We start from the raw sequence: 27,009 nt of genomic DNA, 5'->3' as shown, positions 1-27,009 counted from the left end.
GCCCTTTAATGTTGCGACAGTGCCTAGCTAGGTGGCCCAGGCTGGCCCTCGATCCTTCTGTCTCAGCCTAAGTTGCTGGGATGACCAGAGTGGCCAATGCCCCTGCCAGGCTGAACCCCCTCCCAACACCTTGCCTCTATGGGACATTCAAGATCTAAAGTATAGCAAGTTCCTTTGTTATTATAACAAAATAACTGAGGTTGGGTCCTTTATAAAGAAGGGAGGTTTATTTAGCTCAGTTTTGGAGATGGGACATCCAAATGGATTGGGCCAGCTCTGCTGAGGCCCCCTTGGCTGTATCACCTCACAGCAGGTGGCCCCGTGGCAGATGCACACCAGGAGGCACTATGTGGGGATAGGAAGCCAGACAGCACTTCAGGGGTCAACGCTCTTGTAAGAGAACCAGGGTCCAAAGGGAGCCACAGCAACACCGAGGCCTCATTTCCCAGGAAGCACCACCTCTTAAGGGCCCCATGACCTCAAAACACTGCCATGTCAGGGAGTGAGCCCCACGGTGACAACCCACATCCAAGCCAGTTGCACAGGGGCTATTTGGGGTGTGGCTGTACTTCTCCCGGGTCCCAGGATCTGGCTTCTGGTGCAGGGCTCAGAACTCTGCCAGCAGGTGACCGCCAAGTCAGAGGACGGGAACCACCCCTCGGGTCAGGGCAGACGGTGCTGGAGGGTCCTGAGGGCCCCTGCTGAAGGCACCATGGGCGCAAGGACACTGCAGGTTGAGGAGAGCAGATGCTAGACAGACCCCTTTCAGCCGGGGTCGGCAGTGGCTGGGGTGGCGCCCTGGCCACCTCCAGCGCCGTGCCAGCAGCACCCTAGTCAGGACAGCCACAGGCCCAGGGAAATGTCACTCAGCGCCCCTGGGCAGAGTGGCCCATTTGAGAGCTGCTGGTCTCCTGGAACGCGTCCTGCAGATCACCTCCCGGCAGCCACGTGGGACCGGGACCAGCCGTGGGGGGGACCGTCTTGGGGCGGGAGACAGCTTGGAGGGGTGCTTGTGAACAGGGCTGCGGAGTCCCCTCAGTCTTAGCCACACTTTGTGACGGGGTGACGGGTGACGGGGTGACAGGTGACAGGGTCCTCGCTCCCAGGGACAGGACACCGACCGTCTTTTCCAGCTGCTTTATTACGTGAAGATGGGAGTCCGCAAAGCCCCGGCTGAACGCTGCAGGACCCCAGGCCCCGGCCGGGCCACACCCTCCACCACCTGCACCCCCACCACCCCCAGGACAGACACGACGAGGAGCTAGGGCCGGACGGTCGCGAGGCCTCAGTAGCTGACAAGGTACACGGAGGCCTGGTCTCCGGACCCCGCCACGACCAGCCGGTTGTCCGAGGACACGTCGCAGCACAGGATGCAGGAGGGCTCCGGCACCTGGGGGCGTGGCCAGCTGAGTGCCCGGACCACGGCCAGGGCCCTGCCTGGCAGGTCAGCTTGGTCCCTCGGGGACCCCCAGGTCCCCAGTGCCCACTGCAGCTTGCCGCCCACCTGGAACACCAGGGCCCCCGCAGGCATGCTGTGGATGGTGACCAGCTCGTCCACCCCTACGCTCACCCACCACTGGCCTGGGAGGAAGCGGAAGGGCGCTAGTCACGCAGGAACAGCAACGGCTGAGGCTGGACCTGTGGAAGGCAGGGCCCCAGACACCCTCCGCCCGTCCCCCTGCAAGAACGTGGCTTCCACTGGGGCGGGGCGTGGCTTCCACTGGGGCGGGGCGTGGCTTCCACTGGGGCGGGGCGGGGCGGGGCGGGGCGGGGCGGGGCGGGGCGGGGCGGGGCGGGGCAGGCGGCTCACCGCAAGGGGAGAACTGCAACCCCAGTACCGCACCCTCCTTGCAGCCCGCCATGCGCGCCCGGCTCCCGTTGCCGTGCTGCAGCCAGTGCTGGCCGTTGGCCATGCCCAGCAGCAGCCAGTCCTCCTGGGGGCTGTGGGACAGGCTCATGATCTGGGGACAGAGGCCGTGCCGTCAGCCCCGCCCGGCAGGGCACAGCGGCTTCCTGGGCTGCAGTGGACCAGGGCGCCTGGCTGTGGCACGGCTCCCCAGACAGGCCTGGCCGGAGCGCGAGTGTTGGGGAGCATTCGGGCAATGGTCGAGGATCTTCTGTGGCAGTGCTGGGTCCCAACCCGGGCCTGGCACCTGCGAGGTGGGCACCCCACCCTGGAGCCGCGCATGGCCCTTCATGTTCTGAGATGGCCTCGCTGGGTGGCCCAGGCCCTCCTGGAACCTGCCCTCCTCTTGCCTAGGCCTCCCGAGTCGCCAGGCTGATGGCGGGTGTCCCTGTGCTCCGCCCCGAGAACCCTAAGGACTCGAGCCCCAGCAGCGTCACTTGGAATGACTTGGGCCAAGTGCCCTCCTCAGCATCCAGCTTGTCTTAACCAGAGGGCAGCTGCTGCCCGTCACCAGAGCCTTCCCACAGCCGCATACCTGGGACTCGAACAGGTACACCAGGGGTTCCCGCACCATCCTCAGGTCCCAGCTGCACAGCCGGGCGTCCAGACCCCCCGTCCAGATGGTGTGGTCCTTGACCACGAGGCTCTTGGCCCCGTTCACTTGGCCGGAGAGGTCCCTGGCCGGAAGAGTCAGGCTAGGGTCAGGCTGGAACTCGGGCTCCTGAAGGGCTACCAGCCTTTCTCAGTCACTCGTCTAGTATGCTCTGGGCCCCGACTGGACAGTGCCCCCACCCGAGTCCGCACCTTCACACTGGAGCTGAAGGACACAGAACCTGGCCTGCCCCACACCCCTCGCAGGGGCGCTGGCCTGAGGCCACAGGCAGGCGGACCCCCCAAGACGGCAGCCAGGGGGATCCAGCGCAGGCTGGGCAACAGCTGGTGCAGTACCCGGCCCTCCCGGCCTCCACAGGCCACCAGGACTCCCATCACAACGCTGCCAAGGAGGCGTCTCGTGGAAGGACTCCCAGTGACAGACCGTCCACTCGCTGTTTACGATTTTGCCCTTTTAAGAATCTGAGCCAGGCACAGGGCACACACCTGGGATTCTAGCAGTTTGGGAGGCTGAGGCAGGAGGATCAGATTGGAGGTCAGCCTCAGTAACTTAGTGAGACCCTAAGTAACTCAGTGAGTACTGTCTCAAAAAACGAAAAGGGCTCGGTGTGGCTCAGCGGTAGAGCACCTCAGGGTTCAGTCCCCAGGACAAAAGGCACCTTGGAGTCTGTCCCAGCTGGGGAAAAGCAGATGACATGGCTGCAGGTGAGCAGCCCAGCAGAGGCTGCCGCTCAGAACTCCCAGATCCAAGCTCAAGAAGGAAGGATTTGGCTCCGACAAGCTAGACCCTGGTCGGCGCAGCTCCAGGGAGGCTGGACGCAGGCCCCCGCCCACCCCTGGGCCACACCTGACCACGCGCCGATCCCGTAGGTCCCAGATCCTGATGGAGCCGTTGGTGAAGCCAGCGAAGGCCAAGTGCTCTCCCAGGTCAGCGGCCAGGGCCTGGCAGGAGAGGCCTGGGCAGGGCAGCTCAGCCTGCACGCACAGGGAGGGCGCGGCCAGGTCCCACACGCAGACGCTGCCCAGGTTGTGGCCGCCGGTAAGCAGGGCCCTGCTGTTGGAGGACAGCAGGCAGGTGCGCAGGTAGGCGCCTGGGCCCTGGGGGTGGCATGGGCGTCACCTCCTGTGGCGGCCTGCCCGCGCCCCACACCTGCAGCCCCACGGCCCTCACCTGTGTGTGTGCGGGCAGGTGGCCGTCGGGGAACCTGTCCTCGGCCACCTGGCCAACCAGGCTCCACACCTTGACGCCGCCCCTGCCACAGGTGAACGCGTGCCGCGTGAAGCTGCTGACGGCCGTGGCCAGCACGGGCTCCCTGTGCCGCAGCAGCCGCATCCTCTGCAGCCTATGCGGGATGGCGAACCTCCGGGACTGCCCGGGCAAGGCGTCCGGCCTCCTGCAGGTGTCCCCCAGGTCCTCGGGGTCCCAGGATCTGGGGACGGAGCTTCGCGGTGACCTGCCTGCGGCAGCTCTCCCTTCCTCCCGAGGTGGGGTCCTCTAGCTCTACCCGCCTTCCCACCGTCCCCGCTGCCCTCCTCTCCCTCTGCCCGGAGTGCCAAGCTCCTGCCCAGGCTCCAGGATCCCGGGCACCGAGCCCCTTCCTCAGGGAGCCTTCCCTCCGGCACCTGGTCTCCCCCAGACGGAGAGACTGGGATCACCCGCACCCGAGTCTGGCGGCCGCCCCGCCCTCCCTGGGAACTCGTCCCCCAAGTCCCCGGAGCCAGCTCAGCTGGAGAACAGCACGGTGGGCCCCGTGCCTCCGGTCCCTCCCTCTGGGGTGGCGGGATAGGCAGGCACTGCCTGGCCCCCTCCCAGGCAAGGTGGCAGCGCGGGCACTTACATGAGCTTCAGAAGGGGTACGGCTTCTCCGGCGGGCCCCTGGGAGGGAGGAGAGCCAGTTGTTCCCTGCCCTGTGCCACAGCCTGCAGGGTAGGTGGCACCGGGCCAGAGCTCACCTGGGCAGGGCCGGCCGGGGCAGCCTCCTCTTCCTGGGAGTCTCCAGGGGAGCTGGGAGCTGGGAGGGGATGAGCCGAGGGATGAGCCGGGAGCTGTGGGGACGGGAGCTGTGGGGACGGGACGGGAGCTGTGGGGACGGGACGGGAGCTGTGGGGACGGGACGGGAGCTGTGGGGCCGGGGCCCAGGCAGGTGCCACTCCCCAGCCGGCCCCTCCCACCCGCTTACCCGAGGGGTCTCCGGCTTCTGTGTCCTCGTCATGTGGTTCTGGGTCCTTGCTGTCCTGCCCGAGGGACATGGGTTTGCTGAGCATAGCAACCACGCTGTACCGGGTCTCGGAGCCAGAAGGCTTCAGGGACACCCAGGCCACTCCCAGGCGCCCGTCCGTTGCCTGGGGCCGCGTCCTGGAGGTGTAGGGCTGCAGAAACGCTGGCTTCAACACCCTTCTGGTGGCACCAAGGCCCTGGGGACTGGGGCGGGGCAGGGTGGGGTGGGAGCGGAGGGGGACTCACCTTGCCGGGACCCGGGACCCCGCCAGGACACCACAGCGCCCATGCCCAGGCCCCCGGCCCCACCAGGCGTGTTTACTCACCATGTCCAGCGCCGGCCTGCTCACTACGACAACAGAAGAGGGAGAGGTGGCAGGCTCGGCCTGACCCCACAGCCTGCTCCCCACCGACACTCACCTCTGGGGCAGGGATGGGCGTCAGTGAAGACCTGCCAGAGCTGCGCGGTCAGGATGTCCTGCCAGAACTGGGGCGCGCCGTGCTGGGAGGGCCACTCGCCCTGGTCCCAGACGGACTGGGGCCGCCGCAGCCAGTCGGATGACCTCGTGGTGACCATGTTCTCGAAGTCCCACAGCCGCAGGGTCCTGACCTCTGGGAGCCGGGGGGTCTTGGGGCTCGGGGCCTCCCGGTGACCCTGGCCGGCCTGTTCCCCAGGGGAGAGCTGGCCCACCTGGTGCCGCGGGCACGGGGGTGAGTCGGGGCCACGCTGCAGCCCGGCCCTCCCTCCGGGGGCCCGAAACCCACCTCCACGGGCTGGCCGTCCAGGACGGGGCTGTGGGCCTCCACTGCCTGGAGGAGGGCGTCCACCTGCAGGAGGCACAGGGGACCTCGCACCCAGACGGCCGGGGCCTCGGCTGCTCAGGGGGCGCGTAAGCCTCGAGAGGCAGCTGTGGGGCCTGCGTTGGGCAGCCTCTGAACACCTGTGACAGGTCTGTCCTGAGGCCTGTGGGGTCAGGACGCAGGACGGCGTCCTGAGCACAGCCTCCTGGGGCTGCCCGCACCGAGGGCGGCACACGGTGGCAGCTGCACAGGTGCGCCCAGCCCCACTCCCGGGGGCCCCAGGGATGGCGGTGTCTGTCCCCCGCCCCCTGTAGCAGCCGCTCCCGAGTGGCTGGGGCTGTTCTGCAGGTGAAGTGGGTCTAGAAAGCCAGTCCCCAGCCGCCGTCCCCTTCCTGAAGATCCGGCCACCCTGGCCAGCCCCACTTGACAGCCTCCTGACATTCCCACGTGGCCGGTGGAGAACCGAGGACCTGAGGCTGGGAGGACTTCCTCCGTCAGGAAGGGACACGGGCCAGAGCTTGCCTGGGGTCCCACCTGCCAGGGCCAGGAGGGGCCGGGACCCTCCACCCAGCCCCGCCTCCGCGGCTGCTGGCAGCAGTGATGGATTCCCGGCTGCCGGCCCAGGGGAGCCCTCTCCAATTCACCGGCTTGTTAATGTGCAATTTACCGGCGCTTTAATGCGCTCAGCAGGCACAGCTCCCGCCTGCTGCTGGGCCTCCCTGGGGAGGCTGCCGGCAGGGGCTGCGGAGGGGGCTGCTGCTCCCAGGTAGTAAGAGCTGGGAGGGAGCTGGGAGGGCCGCCGAGCGGGGGGTCTGCCCAGGCCTCCCCCAGGCTGCAGCAGGCGGGCAGGAGCCCTCCTGGGGGTGCCCCATCCCAATCCTCTGCAGCTGCGGCAGGTCCTTCCCTGAACACAACCCCAGGCCACTTAACCACGGGGGCGTTCCAGCTCCAGCCTCACCCTCCCCTCGTGCACGGGCAGGGGGCGCGAGAGCACCCACGGAGCCAGTCCCTCCTTCCAATCCCGCAGTTCTCCACGGCTCCCGCTTCCTGCCGTGAAGGTCAAAGTCCTCCCTGCGGTGGGCAAGGCCCTGCATGCCCTCCTGCCCCGCTTGCTCCCACTGTATGGGATTCTCGCTGAGCCCCAGTGCCGGGGCTCCACCCTGCCCAGGGCCTTTGCACGGGCTGCACCCTGCTGGAGTGCCTTCCTGCCCGTCTGCTCACAGCTCACCTTCGCAGCCTGCACTGAGCCCAGGCCAGCCCTGGCTCCCCTGCTGCTCGGCCGCACCCACACCCTGCCCCAACCGTGCCCAGGCCCAGGAGCGTCTGTGCTGCTCCTCCCCGCGTCCCCGACACCTGCGTGGGTCTCTGAGCAGGTGATGGACAGTGTCTGTTGAATAACCACGCTCTGCCGCTCTCCCCGTCCCCTCCCCAGCTGCCCAACCCGGGCCCTCTGCCAGTCACATCTGGCACCGGCAGAGTCCTGCCAGCCCCCAGGAGAAGGGCCAGGCGGCAGGACGGTCTGGATGGCGGACGTGCGCTGCCTGACTGGGCCAGGAGCCCGGAGCTGACAGGTGGGGAGCCAGGCGCCCCTGCAGCCCAGGCAGCCGGGGCCTCAGCAGTACTCAGACACCCGGGGGACCCAATTTGGAGTCTGGCACAGAACCGCACCCGGCCTGAAGCGGCAAACCTGCCAAGGCTGTCAGGGCCACAGGGACCCAGGGAGCAGGCCAGAAAGGACTGGCCAGCCAGGCTCCTGGAAGCCGCTCAGACGGGATGGGGCCTGCAGATCTCCAAGAGGTGGGGCTCCCCTAGCCTCATGGGGACCTCGGGACTCAAGTAGGGTTCCACTCCTCAGCCCACAGCCCTCCATGACCCCACCTTCCCCAGGGTCAGGCCCAATCCTCCCGAGGTCCACAGGCCCTGCACCTGTCTCCCACTCTTGCCCTCTCCAAGAGGGACAGCCACACTCCCGAGCTCTGGGCCCAGCTCACCTGCTTGTGATGTTCTTGGAGGTCCTGCCGGACTTTGGAGAACTGCGAACAGCAGGAACCATGCTGGGAGGTGGCCCATGGGAGCAGGGACTTGGGTTTGAATGCTGTGTGCTTCCCCCAAGCTGTGTGACCCAGGGCAAGCTGCTCTACCTCTCTGGTCCTTACTCTTGAATGACACGCCAGCTGCCAAGCTCAGTGATAGCTGATCTAGGAATTCTGATCATCTTCCCACAGCCCAGGCCTGCCCATGGGCACACCCTCTGCTCTGCAGGCAGCCTGCCAGGTGTGGTCCTGCCCCAGGGCCTTTGTAGAACACCCTTCCCTCTTCTCTCCAGAGAGACAGTTTTTTTGTTGTTTTTTTTTTTTTCCGGTGCTGGGGATCGAACCCAGGACCTTGTGCTTGCAAGGCAAGCACTCTACCAACTGAGCTGTCTCCCCAGCCCGCTAGCGACAGTTTTTTGAAATGTGAATACTAAGGATTGAATTCAGGGGTGCTCTACCATTGAGCTACATTCCTGGCCCTTTTTGAGACAGTTTGCTAAGTTGCCCAGGCTGGCCTTGAACTTGCCATCCTCCTGCCTCAGCCTCCACAGCAGCTGGGTTGACAGCTGAAGCCTCCTCTGGATCATTTTCCCTTTTTGAGTGCAGTGCTGCCAATGGAACCCAAGGCCACACAGGTGCCAGGCAAGTGCTCCACCCCTGAGTCACCAGCCCAGCCCCAGAAGCCCTTCCTGACCGCCTAAGCTCAGGACCCTCTGCAGATTCCCTGGGCAGCTGACTGCCTTTATGCTGTGCGGCCTCCTCTACGGCCCCTCCTTCCTGGGGCACTGATGCTAAATCAAACAGGAAAATTCCACTCTCCAGTTGCACCAGCTGCACTTCAGGGCTGAGTGGCTGGCGGGGGCTGTGGATGCAGAACATTCTGGAAGCTCTAGCAGGAAGCATCCCTGAGCTCCGGGGAGGACTCCAGCTACACTCCGCCACCTGAGCCACCGACTGGGCTGCAGCGGCATCACACTAACAGCGAAGCCCAGCACATCCAGCAAGGTGTTACTTTTAAAAACTCCTGTCAACACTACAGGCTCAAAGGGAGCCACAGCAAGGGCTCCTGGGGGTCCCCGGCAAGGCGGCCGAGCTGGGGCCCGGGCAGCGCCACTCACCAGGTGGCAGATGCTCTCCAGCTGAGAGGTCACTCGAAGCTGCAGCCTGTGGGGAGGAACACGGCTGGAGATACCGCCATGCCCCTTGCTGGGCCCTGGGCGGGCCAGAACCAGCCCCTGCCCTGGAGGGAGCAGCTCCAGGACGCGGGGCTCAGGGTGCAGCCCAGGGCCTCAATCCCAGGCGCTCTGCCCTGAGCCGCACCCCCGCCTCCCCTAGGGTTTAAAGCAGTAATGGAAAGGACAAATGGAAGCCAGGCAGGCGGCCCACGTGTCCACCCAGGGACAGAGTCAGGAAAGCTCAGTGAGACCCCGTCTCAAAATAAAACGGGCCGGGGAAGCAGCACAGTGGCAGAGCACCCCTGGGTTCAATTAAAAAAACAACAACAAAAACAGATGGAACGGGATCAGATTCTTGCTGAAGAAAAATGGACATTTCAAATGAAAACCTGAAGGCCCTCACTTCAGGCTCCTGCGAGGCACAGTGACGGTCCCGACTCTCAGGCCCGCACGCCGAGACCACCCGACAGGGCCACAAGGAGAGGGCCTCCCTCCTTCCGCCTCTCACCTGGAGACCTGGTCCTTGAGCTGGCTCAGGGTGCAGGGATGACCCAGGGCTGGCGGGCTCCCGGGCCCAGAGATTCCTGGACCCCGCTGGAAAATCCAAGGGGGGTGAATAAAACCAGCGGCCCCTCCAGTCACCTGGACCCCGGGACTCTCCACCCCTTCAGTCACCGGGACCCTGGGACCCTCCACCCTGCCAGGGCTGCCCCCAGGGACAACCTGTCAGGGCAGTGCACTAAAACCCGAAGCAGGCGTTTCCAGCCCCAACTGCAAATGCGGCGCTCTGGGAGACTGCCCGCCTGCCCACGGCTGGTGGCAGCACGCCACCATTGAGGTCAGCACTAGTCACGGTCACTGACCTCTCACTGTGCCCAACTGCTAGACCAGACTTTTCCCTTTCAGCAGTGGTAGGACTTGAACCCTGGTGCACGCTAGGCAGGTGCTCCGCCACCAAGCCGTGCCAACCCCATAAATCAGACTACATCTCAGGGGCTCGGCGCAGGAGAAGCGAGCCTACCGGGGTGGGCAGCACCGCCCAACCTTGGGAAGGAGCCCTTCCACTCCCATCTCCAACTCAGGTCCCAAGTGTCCACCATGTGGCCCTTGACTTAAAGGGTCCCCTGCTGGCCAGGGTCTCTGGAGGCAGGTGGGCAGAGGGCTGTGTTTAATCAGCCGTGACTGAAGGCTAGCTTCAGTTGAAAGGCTGCACCTGCACACCTGTCCTTGGGAGGGATTGACTGGTCATTGCCTCCAGCTGCAAAGCCTCGCAGGAGCCCGCGGCTCCCAAAGGACAAAGGAGCCGGAGCCTGGGCCTCACCTCACCCCCAGCCTTCTCACCCCAGATGCTCTGCGGGTGCCCTTGGGCGTGGGCTGGCCCAGAGAGGTCATCTTCGGGCAGCGACTCCCAGGACTGAACCACAGATTCCACAAGTAGCAAGTAGCCGGCAGGTCCTGAGGGCAGAAGGCAGTCAGGACAGCACAGAACCCACCGGGCCCCCAGCCCAGTCTCAGGGCCCCCCAGTAGCGCCCACTTCCAGGCCTCGGTCCCAGGCCCAGGCCCGCCCCCTGACCTCCAGCACCCCGCCTGATCTCGGTGGGCCAGACTCCAAAAACCACAGAGCCCTGCCCGCAGGCCTGCCCCAGAGGTGCGGGAGGTGAGGCCAGCCTGTCAGGAACGGGGAGCCCAGAGAAGGTGGCCGAAGCCCAACCCTCGCTCCGAAACCACGTTCTGAAGCACAAGAGGAGGTCCCTGGAAAGGGGTTTTGAAGGCCGAGTACGAGTGCGCCAGGGGCACCGGGCAGAATTCATCAGCGCGGGAAGGGACGTGCAGGCGCTGGCCGCTTCCGCGGCGGCCACCCTCCGGGACTCGGGCTCTGCCCCCGACGCCCTCAGCCCTCCGGGCGGGAGCCCCGGGACCCCCCGGAAACGGCCTGCCAACGCACCCCCGAGGGCGAGGAGCCGAGCGGAAGCCGCCGGGGTCGGCCAAGTTCAGGCCCGGAGGAAGCGCCCCGCGGCCCCGCGCCATTTGACCCCGCGGCCCCCGGCCCCGCCCCGGCCCCGCCCCGGCCCCGCCCCCGCCGCCTGGACCGCGCCGCGGGGCGGGGACGGAGCCGCAGCTGCACGTGGGCTCGGGCCCAGCCGCGGCCGCCGGAGGCGCTGGCCAATCGCGAGGCCGCTTGCCCACGTGGGCTGCGCTCTCCGTCGACGATTGGCCGATTCGCTCGGGCCCTCGAGCAGGCTGTCACTCAGCGAAGCGCAGGCTCGGCTTAACCCTTGCGGTCCCGCTGGCCCGAAGGAAGGGCGCAGGCAGCGTGGGGCGTGGGGTCCAGGAGCACGGGTAGTTAGGAGGCCATAGGGTTTGAGGATCAGAGGGTGGCGCTTGGACAGGCGCTGGGCGACAAGTACCTGCATCGTGACTGGTCTGTATTTTTAGCTTTGTCCAAGAGTGACATTAGGCAGAGAGGGGGGAACAGTAGAGTAGGATCTTTGGCATTTTAACCCTAGTCCTCAGATCAAGACCAATGAGGTTTTCCTCAATATTAAATAACGTGCAATATAAATGATGCTTGAGTCCCCTTTCCGGAGAGAACCTGATAGCTCCTCTTGATCCCCAGCTTCCTGTGAGCCACGCCCGGGGCTACACATTTTATCAGCGACATCTCCCTGCTGTCCTCCCAGTGCAGTGACAAAGGATCTGAGTGCTGACAGCTGGAACAGCTCAGGGCCTGAGGCTGGTTCAGAATCGCCAAGTTCAAGACCAGGGTGGGGAAGAGTGGTGGATATTCCAGGCAGAGCCTGAAGCTTCTAAGGCAGAACAGAGCTGAGTTTACTAGGAAAGAAAGGGAGGCCAGGAGGGCATTGCACGGGCAAGAAGCTCCTGTGTGTGTCTGGATAGGATCCTATGGTAGGAGGATCCAAGAGTTGTGTTTGGCTCTGGTTCCAACTATGAAGTGCCCTGTCCAGAGTTCTGGGGGGAGAGGCTGTGCAGCTGGCCCCAGGGCCTTTGTAAGAGATGTTCCTTCTGCCTGGGAGTCTCACTTGGATAGCCACTGATTCGGGTGCTCACATCCTTCAGCCCTCAGAAGTCACGTCCTCATGGGGGCCTCCCTCCCTCCCTTCCCCTCAGTATCCCTTTACTATTTTTCTCCGGATTTGGCTTAGACTAAATTTTTTTTTCAGTCTGGGGTATTGAACCCTGGGGGTGCTCTACTCCTGAGCTGCACCCCCAGCCCTTTTTATTTGGAGTCAGGGTCTCACTAAGTTGCCCAGGCTGGCCTTGAGTTTGGGATCCTCCTGCCTCAGCCTGTCCGGTCATGACGGTTACAGGCCTGGGTGCCGTCCTGACGTTTAGCCTAATCTTGAAGGAATTTCAGCGGTTTCCGTGGTGGAGCCTCGGGTGGTGAGTCTAGATCCAGCTGTCTTCTGCTACAGGTGCCCCCCCCCCCCCGGACCTGTGTTGTCCACATGGGCACCGGGCAGGTCTGCCCAGGCAGGAGCTGCACGGAGGGTGCTCCTCTGTTCCATCCGTGCTGTGGAGCTGGGGGCTGGGCGGCCAGGAGGCTCTGATGTAAACACAGGAAGGCTTGATTGTGGCGGCTGTGGAGTGGGGTGTGGGCCCTGGAAGACCCGGCGCCAGCTTGCTGAGGCTCCCTCTCTGCCTTGCTCTTCTCTGGGGTCCCTGGCTCTGGACTTCCTCTCAGGTACATCCCTCATCCCGAGCTTCATTGTTTCACATGCTGTCCACTAAGCAGTGTCTATTTAAACCAAAATGAATAAAAATTAAATGAAATGTGCTAGGCTCAGTGATGCATGCCTTTCAGATATCCCAGTGACTCTGGAGGCTGAGGCATGAGGATGGCAAGTTCAAGGCCAGTCTCAGCAACTTAGTGAGGCCCTGTCTCAAACTAAAAAGAAAAAGGAGGCTGGGGTTGTGGCTGAGTGGTAGAGCACTTGCCTCGCACGTGTGAGGCACTGGGTTCGATTCTCAGCACCGCATAAAAACAAGTAAATAAAATAAAGGTATTGTGTCCATCTACAACTAAAAAATACTTTTAAAAAAAGAAAGGGCTGGGGCTGGGCTGGGCTGGGGAGATAGCTCAGTTGGTAGAGCACTTGCCTCACATACACAGGCCCTGGGTTCAATCCCCAGCACCACAAGTCTGTGTGTTTGGCTTAATGGTAGAGAGAGGCTTGCTTAGCAAGCAGCAGCTGGGGCTGGGCTGGGATATAGTGCAGTTGTTAGAGAGCTTGCCTCACAAGACCCTGGACTCCATCCCAGCACCTCTGTAAATAAATAAAATGTAAAGTCCCATTTCCTAGGTGCCCCAGCTGCAGGTCCAGTGCTCACCAGCCCCCCTTGTCAGGGCCTCCCCTTCTGGACAGCAAAGATCTAGAACATTCCATCATGAAGGAGCAAAGCACTGGTCGGGGATCTGGGCTCTCTGCAAGTTCCTGTGATCCGTGGGAGTTGGAAGCATTTTAAATGGCCACTCTGCTGTCCCAGCTGAAGCCCTGTCAGGGCTGGGTGACAGCTGTACCTCTGGCCACTCTGCCTGGCCTGGCTTGGCCCTGGGGAGGAGATGGGAGAGGCAAGGAGGCCCCTGGCTGGCGGCTCTGGGCTAAGGCTGTTCGAGGTCTGTAGGACATTTCCAAAAAGCCATTCACATTCTAAGACATTCACAATGTTTGCTTAAAATAAAAAAATAAAATAAAAACTAAGCTGCAGCAGCTCAGCGCAGGGCCCCAGCTCCATCTGGGTAACAAGGACTCCCTCCCTGAGGACAGCAGCCCGGGCCAGGCTGGGGACACATGCCCCAGGTCTGCCCGGAGAGCTCAGACCCCCACCCCTGGGGACACAGGGGCCCAGGCCCAGGAGTCTCTGGAGGGCGTGGGTGGCGGAGCCCGGCCTGCTGTCCTCTTGGTGGCACAGACCAGGCAGGCAGGACAGAGGCCACGCAGAGGTGCTGGTTGGGCCGGCCCTGTGGGCGGCGGCCTCCAGGAGCCCAGCACAGGCAGCGTGAACCCCTCAGCGTTAGGTCCCAGGCTTAGCATCTGTGCCACCATTTTAAATCCTCGCCGCCATTTTACAAATTAAGTGCTGCTTTCCTGCCGAGAGAGGTGCTTGCTGAGGAAACAGAAGTTAAAAGGGAGCGTCCCCTCCCGACTGGCCCCCTACTGCGGCTCCCACTTGCAGCTCCTGGGGCCTCAGGCCTCTGCGAACTCCCCAGAACCAAGTCCTTCCTGCCCCTCCCGCTTTCCGCCCAGTGATGGCCTTTGTCAGCACCTGACTGGCAAACAAACTCCCCACGTGTGGCCCTCTGCTTGGTTTGTGTTGCTTGACCCTTTTCTCGAATCTGGCTCCCAGCAGGCCTGCTTCCCCTGCTTTAAGGGTCTGAGCCGCCCTGGGACCCGATCGGCCCCCATGAGACACCAGGCCTCCATCTCCTCCACGTCCCAACACTGGCCAAGTGGCTCCTCCCCCAGCTTTGGGTTAAACGCCCCAGGAGACCTGGGAAGTGACCGCTGAGTGTCCTCCGAGGGCCGGGGACCCCAGCCACGGTTCTGGCAACCACAGCTGAATCCCTACACTGAGTGGGGTGCGCTCCGGGCTGGCAGGGGCTCCTTCCCTCTCCGCCCGGTGATCCCGCTTCCCCAGGTGAAGTATGACGCCAGAGAAGCACGAGGCAAGCGTAGAGGAGAAAGTAAGAAGCGTTATTAAGGAAAAGTAGAAGCAGACTTCTCCCGAGTGGAGGAAGGGGACCCAAAGGCGGAATCCATCCGACTGAGCAAGTCTGGTCCTTTCTTTAGGTTTTATTCTCCGTTCTCTCCCCCTTATCTCTCCTTCCTGCCTAAGTGACTAGGCCTGGTTTTGCATAAAGTGAGAAGCACTGGGCAGGGGGAGGGCCAGGTGATTCAGGCAGGTGAGGGCCCAGGGGCATGAATCAGCAGCTCCCTGCCTGTAGTCCCTGACCAGGGCAGGTGAATTTGGTAACCAGGGAGCCCTGAGGTCCTTGACACTCCACTCTCCCAGGGCGTCTCTGACTTCCGAGGCAGATGGCTTCCTGGCCCCCATTTCCTCCACCTGACCCCATCCCGTTCCTACACTAACTGCCTGTCCCCAGTTCTGGCTTCACTAGGTCCTCTCTGTCTACAAAAGCCCCAGTGCGGGCACCCAGGCACCCCTACAGGCCTTTGCCTTGAGGCGTGCCCTGCGGTGGTGACGACTCCATGTGACCGTCTTCTACGCAGTGGTAACAGAGGCCAGGGGGACACCTGGCCTCGAGACCCACTAACCCCACTCTCACTATGGCAACACCCCCTCAGTCCCTCCACACAGCCCCCAGCTGCCTCCTGGCCAACCCAGGGCCGCTCCATCTCACCCCAGATCTCAAATCCCCAAAGCTTATTCGCTTATGTAACCAAATTTGGCCTCAATATACCCTCGACAGTGACTCCAAATGGCCGCCACACGGCACATTGGATCCCAGTATCCTTAGGGATCTTTCAACTCCTGCGAGCGTTCAGGAAAATGGAAGGAGATACCGTACACTTGGGCCTTTTCCTGCCTGGGCTCTGGACCTTCTCTCTGCAGCCCGGGCCCTCCCTCGCAGACTCTCAGCTCCTACTGACCCAACGCCCACTCCTCCCAAGGCTGAGCCGCCAGCTCCCGAATCGCCACCTTCGACCTGCTGATGACCCCCCACCATATCAACTCCCAGTGCCTTAGACACCCCAGGCCCCTCTCTTCTCTCCCCCGCCACGTGGTCACCAATGGCCACTCACCAAATCCCACGGCCCCGCCCCCTCCGCGCCCTGGAGTCTGTGGCCATGTTAGCGTCTTGTCCCTTTCTCTCTCTCTCTCTTGGACCTTTCCCTGGTGGAGAAGCGACTCGGCTCCACCTCCCACATAAAGGAACTTCAGTGTTTGGCCCAGTCATGTGACCTCACCTGGCAGGAAGTCCACAGGGTCACATCCAGCACCCTCACACCTGGTGAGGCGAGTCTGGGAACAGGCCAGGGCACATGCCCACGGGACCCGCCAGACCAGTAAGGCCCACCCTCTCGGCCGGGCGGCCCTTCCCGATCAGGAACCTGGCTGGAGTTACAATGACCAGGCTGGTTGACGATGACGAGGCGACTTTTGACTTGCTCAGGGCAAGGCCTCCGGCCTGCGGCCCATAAGGCTGTCGATGGTGAAGGTTTGCAAGAAGTGATCCAAGTCTAGGCAGAGGACCCCATGTTCCCGGGCCGCCTTGCTAAGGCCCTGCTCCACTCCGCCTCTCGAGACCCCGAGTCCGGCAGGGAGGCAACGCCTTGCGACCTACTTCTGTTCCCAAAGCTCTCCCGACACTAAGGCTGGGCTAAAGCGACTGGAGAAAGGACCCCTAGCTCCTCCAGCCGAGGTCCGGGCTGCGGCTTTTAAGGTGCACAGTGGAAGAGATGAGAAGGCCCGCAAGCGGAAATGCCAGCTGCTTGCCCAAGCCCCCCACAGCTGCGCCAACCCCTGGTTCCACTGCTTCAGAAAGGGGCCCACTGGGCCTTGTCCTAAATGTGTCTGACCACATTTAGAACAACCTGGCAAGCCCGGGGCCCCTGTCCTAAGTGCCAGCGGGAAGGACATTGGGCTGTCGACTGTCCCCGAGCTCACAGCGGCCCCAGACCATCCGGTGTGCCCGCTCCTCATTCCAGACCTAGGACTGGCTACGGAGGATGGGCGAGGCCCAGGACCCAGAGACTCACTGCTGCCGTGGCTCGCGGGAAGCCGGGAAACTGCACCTGGCGGGAAGGTCCCTCTCCCCCCTGGACGCTGGAGCCCCAGATGCAGCCTCAGGAGTTCTGGGGGCCCACCTGCCGTCAGCGCCCTGCCAGGTGCAGGGCAGTCGCGACCCTGTGGACCCCTCCCGTTCGTGCCTTTGACTCTTCAGCTTTTACTCATTGCGCTGCACCATCTCCAGGTGCCCCACGCCCCTCGCAGGACACGCGCCTGGACCCGCTGGCCTACTGCCCTGGGCGCCGGCCCCTGCCCACTCTCCTGCTCTCCTCCCTCACCCACCTGAGGTCCAGGCATCGCTGCCCTTCTCCCGCCTCACACCATGAGCCCGTCCAAGTTTTTCTCAAGGCCATCATTTTCCAGCCCAAGCCCAATACCCGCTGTCCACAGAACCAGGCTGGCCACCCATCCAGGACCCTCCCCACAAGGGTTCCCGCTCCCTCTCCTCGTAACCCCGGCCCCGGCGGCTGGAAAGCCTCGTGGCTCCTTCCCCCGGCTCAGGATCGCGGCGGCACCGCTGGGCTGCGGCCCTCACGCCCGCCCACCCGCGTCCCCTCCGGAGCCACCCTGCCAGCTGGCCCCTGCGGTGCCTTCTCTTCTGTTCCGCTTCCTCCTGACTCTCACAGCCCTTCTCTTTCGTGGGGACCGATCTGACCACCCACAGGCCTCTCGGGACGTGGACTGAGCCCCAGGGGTTCTCCTGTCCTTGCTGACACTTTCAGGGGGTGGCCCAGGCCTTCCCCACCTCCCAGCAACGCGTGGCCAGCACCCTCCTGACGCGCCCCTCCTCAGTCCACTCCCGTCCCCCTTGCTTGTGACCCTGGTCCCGAACTCACCCCTCATGTCTCCCAGCTGGTGTCCAAAGCTCTCCCGTCCCTTGGCACTTCCACATGCCCTGTGCCCCCCAGTCCTCTGGGAAGGTGGAACGCCCCCATCGCACCCCCAAAACCACCCTCCAGGGACCAGGTATGCCTGGTGATTCAAAATGCTCGCCACGGACCGCCCGGCTCCACCTTCCGCCCCACCTCAGGCCTGCGGGCCGTCAGCCTCGCCTCGGACGTCCCTCAGGCCTGCGAGGTCCACTGCCTGGCTGGAGCCAGCACACTGACCTCACAGGACTACCATCGCTCCTTCCTCTGCTGAAAACTGAAAACTCGGCTCCTGCATCGACGGTTCCCGGCAGGGGTGCACGTCCTGCTCGCGCGATCGCCCACACTGACCACTCTCACGGGAGGCCAGGAGCCCGCTTACCCAAACGTCCACACAGCTCTAACTGGGGACAATGGACCAAGCCATTTGTCTCCCTGAGAAACCAGATCCCTGGGTCACAACATAGGAACACGGGGTCGGAGCCACGGTGCGGCCACGGCTCCACGCAGAGTATCAGGACTGGCCACAAGCACCCAGCACCTCCCGACGTGGTCGTCCACCCGGTCCAGGGCACATCCCCTCGCCTCTCACCAACGGTCCCCCAGCCTCGGCCATTGGGGTACGACTCACAGTTCTCCTCCTGGACTTCTCCACGGGCGGTCAGCGAGTCTGGACGTCAGGCCAGGTCCAGTCTCGGCAGCCTGCTGTCCAGTCCCCAGAATACCCCGCACCCCCCTCAGGGTCGACGGGACCTTGCTGCGCGCCTCCCAGGACACCGGCTCCTCGTCCCAAGCGCCACCAACGTCGCTCTTCCTCTTCCGCCCCCCGCCCCAGCCGACCGGGTTCCCATGGCCCTGCTCCGAGCGCTTGCCTGGACCGCGGCACTGGGAGTGGTGCCGGCCCCCAGCTCACGCCGCGCAGCTCTGCAGGCCCCAGGGCTCCTCGCAGCACCACCCTCCTCCCCGCGCTGGTCCATGACCCAAGCACGTCCCCCACTTCTTAGGACTGTCCGGGGGAGCCCTGGACGTCACCTCAATCTGGCCAGCATGGCAGCAGCCTGGTGACGAAGTGGCCAAAGCTATGGAAACCTCCACCCAGGCCACCAGGCCCTGGTCTCCTCCCGGCAGAGGCGGCCTGACCGAGCAGCAGGCTCTGGACCTCTCACGGCTGAACACCTGTGCAACCATTTTAAGTCCTGACCGCCGTTTTATAAAATAAGTTCTGCTTTCTCACCCTGGAGAGGTGCTGGCAGAGAAAACAAAAGTTAAAAGGGAGCCTCCCCTCCCAGCCTGGCGCATCGCCTCCTGTGTCCCGGCAGCCCACCCACCCACCCCACCGCGGCTCCCACTCAGGCAGCCCAAACCCGCCCTGTGAGCACCCCAGAGCCAAGTCCTTCCTGCCCTGTGAGCACCCCAGAGCCAAGTCCTTCCTGCCCCTGTGAGCACCCCAGAGCCAAGTCCTTCCTGCCCCTGTGAGCACCCCAGAGCCAAGTCCTTCCTGCCCCTGTGAGCACCCCAGAGCCAAGTCCTTCCTGCCCTGTGAGCACCCCAGAGCCAAGTCCTTCCTGCCCCTGTGAGCACCCCAGAGCCAAGTCCTTCCTGCCCTGTGAGCACCCCAGAGCCAAGTCCTTCCTCCCCTCTCGCTTTCCTACGGGTGATGGCCTTTGACAGCCTGACTGGCAAGCAAACTCCCCACGCGTGGCTCTCTGCCTCCCACTTCCCTTTCACTGGGTGCCCGGATGACGGAGGCGTGGCCTCGCCGCCTGGTGGACACTTGCACCAGTTTCTGGGAAGCCTTAGCCAGCTGGGCAGCTCAGCCCAACAGGAAGTCCTCTCCTGGGGTCCCGAGGGGAGCCGGGTGGGGCCCTCCGCAGGCTCCAGAGAAGATCCCACCTCTCCCAGGGTCCGGGGAGGTCTGTGTCCTTGGTGTCCCTTGGCTTGTAGGCACAGGGCATCTCTCTCCAGTCTCCACCTCCACGTTTGTGTGGCTGTCCATCCACCTCGTGTCTGTGTCCAAATTTCCCCCTTCTTATTAGGACCTCGGACTCTGCATTTAGGGTCACCTTAATGCAGTGTGACCTCATTTTGACGAATCACACCTGCAAAACCTCTATTTCTGAAGAAGGTCACATTCTCAGGTATGGGTATGTGGGGGGTGGGGACACAAGACTTCAGCACATCCTTCTGGGACACATTCTTACCCACCACAAAGCTCCAAAAAGAAATGAAGTAACCAGCTGGGTGTGGGGGTGCGTGCCTGAATCCCAGCGACCACGGAGGCTGAGGCAAGAGGATCGCAAGTTAGAGACCAGCCTCAGCAAGACCCTATCCCCAGATAAAAGTGAAAAGGGCTGGGGGTGAAGCTCAGGCACAGCAGCCCCAGGTTGTTCCCCTAGCCCCCACCCCCCACCCCCACCACAGAAGAAGCATTGAAGTGACTGCAGCAAGTCACTCAGCCCTTCCAGCCTGCCGATATCCCACCTTGAAGAGGAGACCAAGGCCTGAGAGACAGAGAGATCGGCTGTTCATCTGCTGCCATAACTGACACCACAGCCTGCGGGTTCTCAGAGAGAACGTGGGTTCAAGCCGGGAGCGGCGGCCACGCCTGTAATCCCAGCAACTCTGGAGGCTGAGGCAGGAGGATCGAAAGTTCAAAGCCAGCCTCAGCTACTGAGACCTTGTGCAACTTAGTGAAACTGTCTCAAAAAATAAAATGGGCTGGGGATGTGGATCAGGGGTTAAGTGGTTCAACCCCCAGTACAAAAAGAAGAACAGGTTACTGGGCAACCTGTTCTGCAAACTGGCAGGTCCAGGTCAAAGGTAACGGAAGGAGCAGATGCCAGCTCAGGACTTAAGCCACCAATGCCATCCTGGGGTCCCCGGCCCCAACCTCACTGGGCCCTGACCACCTCCTGATGGCCCCACCTCCGATACCACCAGCACATCTTGGGAGACTGTTTCTGACATATGAACTTTGGGGACACACTCCACCACACAATCACCGGGACCAGGACACTTTCCATAACCCTTACACCATAACGCCAGATCCACACAGTGGCAATGAACCAGATCTCCCCATGGGCCTGAGTGTGGAGGAAGCTGTGCTCATTCTGTAAGTAGGTTTGGGATCTCTCAGACCTGGCTCTCCCTCCGAAAGAAAGCCCAGAGTATCAGTCAGCCATGGCTGCATAGCAAACTGCCCCAAACAGCCCTTCGAGACAATCCACATTTATCATCTCACACAATTTCTGGAGGTCAGAGGTCAGGAATAGAGAGACGGCTTTGCCCCTGTGTCACTGGTGAATAATCATCCACCTTTGGGCCTTTTTATTTCATTTTATTTTATTTGGTACCGGGGGTTGAACTCAGGGGCACTTAACCACTGAGTCGCATCCCAGCCCTATTTTGTATTTTATTTAGGGACGGGTCTCACTGAGTTGCTCAGCGCCTGACCGTTGCTGAGGCTGGCTTTGAATTGCCATCTCCTGCCTCAGCCTCCCGAGCCGCTGGGATGACAGGGGTGGCCACGGCACGGGCCCCACCGTTGAGTCTTTCTTCTCCCCTTCCTCAGTCGGATGCCTTCCACCAGCAGGACTGTTTAAACACTCACTTAACAGTGGGGTGCAGTGTCTCCAGATAAAATACAAAATAGGGCGGGGAGTGTGGCTCAGTGGTTGACTGCCCCTGGGTTCAGTCCCTGGCACCAAAAAGCAAAACCAAACCATCCAGCCTCAGCAACTTGGAGAGGCCTGAGCCACTTAGCAAGAGCCTGTCTCTAAATAAAACAAAAAAGCAGGTGGAGCTGTGGCTCGGTGGCTAAGCACCCCTGGCTCAATCCCCAGGACCAAAAAGTAAAACAAGAACCACTCTCAGGAAGGACTCCCTGCCCGCCACTCCGTCTGCTGTGTTCTTTTCTTTCTTCTCCCATGGTTTCTCCATCTATTTATTTGTTCATTCATTTATATTTTAGTGCTGGAGATGGAACTCAGGGCCCTGTGCCTGTGACCTAATCTCTGAGCTATTCCTCCAACCCTTTTGAGACAGGGTCTTTCTTGCTAAATCGCCCAGACTGTCCTGGAACTTGCAATCCTCCTGCCTCAGCCTCCTGAGTAGCAGGAATGGCAGGTGTGCCTACCATGTCTAGCTCTTCTGGTTTTAACTTTTATTTACTTATTTATTTATTGGTATGTGTGATTGAACCCAGGGTGCTTAACCACTGATCTACCTCCCCAGCGATTTTTATCTTTGATTTTGAGGCAGGGTCTCACTACGTTGCTTAAATTGCTGAGGTTAGCCTCAACCTTGCAATCCTCCTGCCTCAGACTCCTGAGTAGCTAGGATCATAGGTATGTACCACTGTGCCAGGCAAACAGTTGTCTTTTAAAAAATGTATTTATTTCTCCCGAGTTCCTAAGGACAGTGGACACCCCCTTGTGAACTGAATCCCTGCTGGGCACTGCCGTCTGGAAGATGGTGGGACGCATGGCCGTCCACTCTGCACGTGCTTTTGGTGTTTCTCTGCCTGTCTCAATTGGGGGGTGAGGGTGGCTTTGCTTCTCAGGTCCCTGCATTCCCTCTGGACACTTGTCTGCACGGGGGCTGGGCCCAGCGGTGCTGAGGTGGTCAGGAAAGGGGAGGCCCGTCTATGTCTGTGTTTGTCTTTGAGTTGTGGAAAAAGGAGCCAGGTCTTCTGATGGTCAGGTCAAGGCCCCTTGTCACACCCCAGCTGCTGGTCCCAGTCTGCACTTTGCCAGGTGGAGCCCTCCCTCTGGGAGGATTGTGGCTGGGATGAGGTGCCATGGCCAACTGTCCCAGTCCTGGGGTCAAAGGCCTTGACCAGGCAGGACTAGCTGTGGTCACAGCGGGCTGGACAGGGCCTGCGGGGCCTCTGCTGCCGGCACCTACACAAAGGGGCTGGCTTTATTCCAGGCACTTGGAAGGGCTTGGAAGGGCTTGGAAGGGCTGTGCTAGGCCGCCCCGGGTCCAGTTCATTTCCCCTGGAAGGCGGGAACCGCGGGCCGAGCAGAGCTGTGGACTCTGGCCCCCTCTACAGGCAGAAGGTTCACCGCAGCCTCACAGAACCAATCACATAAGATGAGGTCACCCATTTAAGCATCCAGCGCCATGGATTTCAGTGAGTGGATTCGATCGTACAACCATCTCCACGGTCCAATTTTGGGACGATTCTGTCACCTCCAGAGTGTCCTTTGGCCATCTCTGCCCTCCTCCCTCTCCCTGTGCTGGGGAGGGAGCCCAGCAGCACCCCAGGCCGCGGGGGCTGCTGACTCAGCTGGCTGATCCCCGGCCCGGCAATCCCCTGCCTCAGTGGCGGCCAGCCTGAGAAGCAGGAAAGGCCGATGCTGTTGGTCTGGGGACCCCGCTCAACACCCGCCTTTCAGCCCAATAACGGGCTTCATTTTGAGCTTTGCAGGCTGGATGCTGGGGTCCCGTGCTGAGGCTTCAGGATTCGGCTCCTGGGGGTCCCGCCACCCCTCCTTTCTTAACGCAGCTGCTGGTAGTTTATTTGGATCGATGATGGCATTTGTATTCTGTGACTCAGCAAACCCTCTCAATCCCTTCTCCAGGCTGTCAGTGACTCGGACGTGGAAGGAACTGTCTTGCAGGTGCCCCGTGAAACCAGTTCCCAGTCGCGGCGACCACGCCCAACCACAGCCACGAGAGCACTCCCATAACACACCCGTCCCCTCTCCAGGGACGACTGGACAGTGCGGCCTGCAGGGCACCGCTCAAGACCCCACCCTTCAACCCCCTGCTCCACGCCACCTCACTCCCCGGCACCTGCTTCTGCCCACGTCCCTGAGCACCGGCACCCACTCCCGCGCCGTGGGACCCCGCGTGCGGGTCACGCTGGCCCGACTTGCCCTTTGCAGTCAGCGGCACTGACACTGGTCCAGCGACCCCGGAGAACGTGCCGTCTGCCTCCCCGTCTCCAGGGCAGTGCCCCGGCCGCCTCCCTCACTTCCACAGGACTCTGGGGAGCTTCTAGGACAGCGCAGACCTTGCTGGACAATCTGAGCAACTGCCGATGAGGCGGCTGAACCTGTCCACCGAGGCCACCAGGCCCTGCAGGCCCACGTCTCCTCCCGGTGGAGGTGGCCTTACGGAGCGGCCGGCTCTGCCCTCGCGCCGCTGAACAGGCAGAGCCTGCTTCTTCCTTGGGGAGCAGCGCTGCTCCTCGTCAGTCCATGGGGACACTGACCAAACACACAGACCGGGCAGTCTTCACTAAGGGGTCAGCCAGAGGCTCCCTGGGAATGTGTGTGCCTGTCCGACCATGATGGCTGCCTCCCAGGTCAAACCCTCGCCCATGTCCCAATGACCTCCCGCCCCCAGCGTCCTGAGCCCACGCCCCACCCAGTCGGAAGCAGCTAGAAGAGCAACCTTCGCCCACATTCCCAAGGGTCCAACATAAAACAAAAAGGGGGATCATCAGGTCCAAGGCTTAACGGCTTAGCATCTGTGCGACCATTTCACGTCCTCGACACCATTTATAAAATGGGTCTTGCTGCCCTAGAGAGGTGCTTGCAGAGAAAACGGAAGTTGGCAGGTAGCTCCTGGCCCCTCACCACCTGCTCACCAACCTCACTGAGATGTCCCTTGTTCTCCTGAGGACGCACCGCAGGTAATTCCTAGGAACTGCCCACCCCAGGCTTTACTAGGAAAAGCCCACCAAGGGTCTTCACATGGACCGCTCATGCAAGCCTACGCCAACCGCCCCATAAAACACCCCAGTTAGCCTTTCCCTGCCTCTCGCCCTTTCTGAGCGATGGCTTTGTCAGACTCTGGCAAATAAACTGTGTGTGTGTGGATCTCCTTGTCTGGCTTGAGTTGCTCGCCTGGTTTCACTTTCCTTTCATGCCATCCATGTGGCTATTGAATCGTGGCTAGGAGGACCAAAGAAATGGGTGTTTAATTTAGTTAATTAAAATTTAAATTAAAAACAGCCTCTCAATTAGATTGAATCACCATCCTGGTTTTCCTGCCAGGATGTTTAGGGCTAAAATCAGGACAGTGCTTGATGACCGGGCATGAGTTGGTCACCGTAAATGTTTAGGGACCTGTGTAAATATGTCTGGAACAATTTGAGCACAGAAATAGAATTTTTCAAAGGCAAATTTTATGAAATCCACATACAGATCAAGCATCTGAGTGGCAAAATACGTGTCGGAATCCAGTGTGTAACACACACAAGGGTTTGAAGACTTTGAACAAAAATATGTAAAACATTTCCTGGAACCAGGCATAGTGGTGCACACCTGTAATCCCAGCGGGTCAGGAGGCTGAGGCAGGAGGATTGTAAGTTCGAGGCCAGCCTGGGCAATTTAGCAAGGCCATGAGCAACTGAGACCTTGTTTCAAGATAAAGGCAAAGTGTGGGGGGTGTGGCTCAGTGGTGGGGGGCCCCTGGATTCAATCCCCAGTACCAAAACTAAACAAAGGCCAGGGTTGGTGTGCAGCTCAGGGGCAGCGCACTCTGTGGGGCCTTAGGTTCGGGGGACTCAGCACTATAAAGGAAAAAAAAAGGCAGATCCCATCCCTGGTCCTCTCAAGGTCCTTCTACGGCTCCTCCTGGCTCAGAGTACAGGCCGTGACTGCAGAGGCCGTGGGAGCCTCACTGGTCCTCCAGGCCAGGGCTGGAGATCACATCCAGAGCCAGGTGCGCCACCCAGCCCCAGCCCCTTCCTGCACTGGCAAGCAGCGGGGTGGCTCCCTGGAAAACCAGCCAGAAGCTCCCAGGGGCAGGGTTCTTGCCTGAACCGGTCTTGACTAGGCAGCTGCAGAGCGAGCGTCCTCCTGCAGTGCTGCAGCTCCGGGGGCCTGGCACTCTGCCCAGGCCAGACCTCGCCCTGCTAATTGAGTTCATCTACTTTTTGAAGCAGGAACCCACGTTCTCCACCACTCCCCCCTACGCCTGCATCTGGAGCGACCCCGCAGGCCGGGCTCCCGCCGGCGCTATTGGGAGGTGGGGGGTCCTTTAAGAGGCGGGGCCTGGGGGAAGCGGGGCCCGGGGGAAGCGGGGCCTGGAGGCCCTCGCAGGGACTCGTGGGACCAGCGCCTCCGGCAGGTGAGGCCAGCAGTTTGTTCTGCTCGGCTCTCACCAGCAACGTGCTGCTGGCTTCGTTTGGGACTCCCGTGACAGCCACGGACAAACCACTCTAAAACTCCTCAAAGGAATCACCTTCCCGTGACAGTCTTGAAAACAGCACACCCCCCGAACTTTAGGAAGGGCTGCAGCCGAGACTTCCAGAAAACAGCAGCAGAGCCCTGGAATGATCCTGACCACTGGCTGGCACAGACCTCGTGCCCAAACAGGGAAACGATTTGGGGAGTCGCCCCTGCCCTGGACCCAAGTGCATCTTCCCACGGAGCCGCGCCCCCAGCCCTTCTTTATTTAATTTTGAGACAAGGCCTCCCCAAGCTGCCCAGGCTGGCCTCGAACTTGCATCCTCCTGCCTGGGCCTCCTAGTATCTGGAAGGCAGGCGTGGCCCCCATGCCAGGCTTTGGCGAATTTTGGTTATAACTTCAGAAGTCAGAGGAAGTTCCCTGGCATCTCCTGCGCCTGACTTCCAGTGCCGCCTTTTTGTGGTTAGCTTTCTCCTCATTTCTAATAAATATGTATCTATAGGTTATGCATACCCTCCCCCCACCACTTGACTCGGAGTTTATGGCATTCTGTGCCCTCTGGCCCGAAATATAGGGGAGCAATAGCAAACTGGGATGTTTTGGAGTAAAGAGGGGGCCCTTTTGTGGTGGCTTTTCCTCTGATTATATATTCTGGATACACTTGTCATTGTCCCTTCCTGTCCATGGGGAGACAGGACCCCTGGGTAGTGCCCACCATGAAGTTCAAGTCCCTTGCATAAAATGGCGATGGCCCGCACAGAACGTGCGCACCTGCTGATGGGCCGTGAGCGATCTAGATGCTCTACAGTAAGTAACAATGTGAATGCCTGCCTTGTATATGGCGGTCACCCTGTATTGCTTAGGGAACTGGCTTACATGTTCAGTACAGACTAGAAAACCATTTGTCTTTCTTTTAAAAAAGTTTTTCGTAGTTGTAGATGGACACCATGCCTTTGTTTACTTTTATGTGATGCTAAGGATCGAACCCAGCGCCTCACAGGTGCTAGGCAAGCGCTCCCCCAACTCCTTCTTGTCCCCCTCCCCCGCCCCCTCCCCACCCCTCTCCCTCTCCTGCTGGGGATGGTACCCAGGGCCTTGCACATGCTACCCAGGTGCTCCATCACTGAGCTGCCCCTGAAGTTCACAGACGAAACATCTTAAATAGTTTCAGAGATTGGTTGAATCCTTGGATGCACTTACAAGTGTTTTCTTCTTGTCTTCTGCGTTCTTTTCTTTATGGTGGCTTTCCAAGAGTCAATCTAAAAACTGCAATAGTGCAGTTGATTGTGTGTTGCGCCTCAGTACATCCATGTTCCACACCCCACCATGTTCACCGCCCCACCTCGGTCACCCTCCGCCAGCCTCTGCACCCGGAGCGCTTCATACCTTAGACCTGTAAAAGGCAGAAGGATGGGTGTGGAGGACAGGAGAGGGCGGGGCCTTCCCTGGGTGGGACGGGAGTCAAACAGCTGGGCA

General features: G+C 61.3%; 1 protein-coding gene across 5 annotated transcripts; it reads right to left on the bottom strand.

Moving 5' to 3' along the window:
- Nucleotides 1–202: 202 nt before the first annotated feature.
- Nucleotides 203–26,891, bottom strand: Tle6 (TLE family member 6, subcortical maternal complex member). 5 transcript variants are annotated; one of them, XM_047531886.1, is made up of 17 exons: nucleotides 26,734–26,891; nucleotides 11,155–12,503; nucleotides 10,087–10,200; nucleotides 9,254–9,339; nucleotides 8,689–8,734; nucleotides 7,529–7,591; nucleotides 5,502–5,564; nucleotides 5,157–5,427; nucleotides 5,063–5,085; nucleotides 4,699–4,888; nucleotides 4,472–4,530; nucleotides 4,357–4,394; nucleotides 3,690–3,948; nucleotides 3,366–3,616; nucleotides 2,442–2,583; nucleotides 1,811–1,961; nucleotides 203–1,390 (listed from the first exon to the last, which is right to left on the bottom strand). In XM_047531886.1, exons 2-17 carry the CDS (start codon nucleotides 11,158–11,160, stop codon nucleotides 867–869), a joined length of 2,286 nt encoding a protein of 761 aa, XP_047387842.1. In that variant the 5' UTR covers nucleotides 11,161–12,503; nucleotides 26,734–26,891; the 3' UTR covers nucleotides 203–866. The 5 variants fall into 5 exon arrangements, with proteins under 5 accessions (XP_047387842.1, XP_047387843.1, XP_047387844.1 ...); XM_047531887.1 differs by having other exon boundaries at nucleotides 7,529–7,570; XM_047531888.1 differs by lacking the exon at nucleotides 7,529–7,591.
- Between the last annotated feature and the right edge of the window lie 118 nt (nucleotides 26,892–27,009).

The sequence above is a fragment of the Sciurus carolinensis genome, chromosome 17, assembly GCF_902686445.1.
Source record: "Sciurus carolinensis chromosome 17, mSciCar1.2, whole genome shotgun sequence".
Lineage (NCBI taxonomy): Eukaryota > Metazoa > Chordata > Mammalia > Rodentia > Sciuridae > Sciurus > Sciurus carolinensis.
This window is presented reverse-complemented; position numbering and strand designations above follow the sequence as displayed.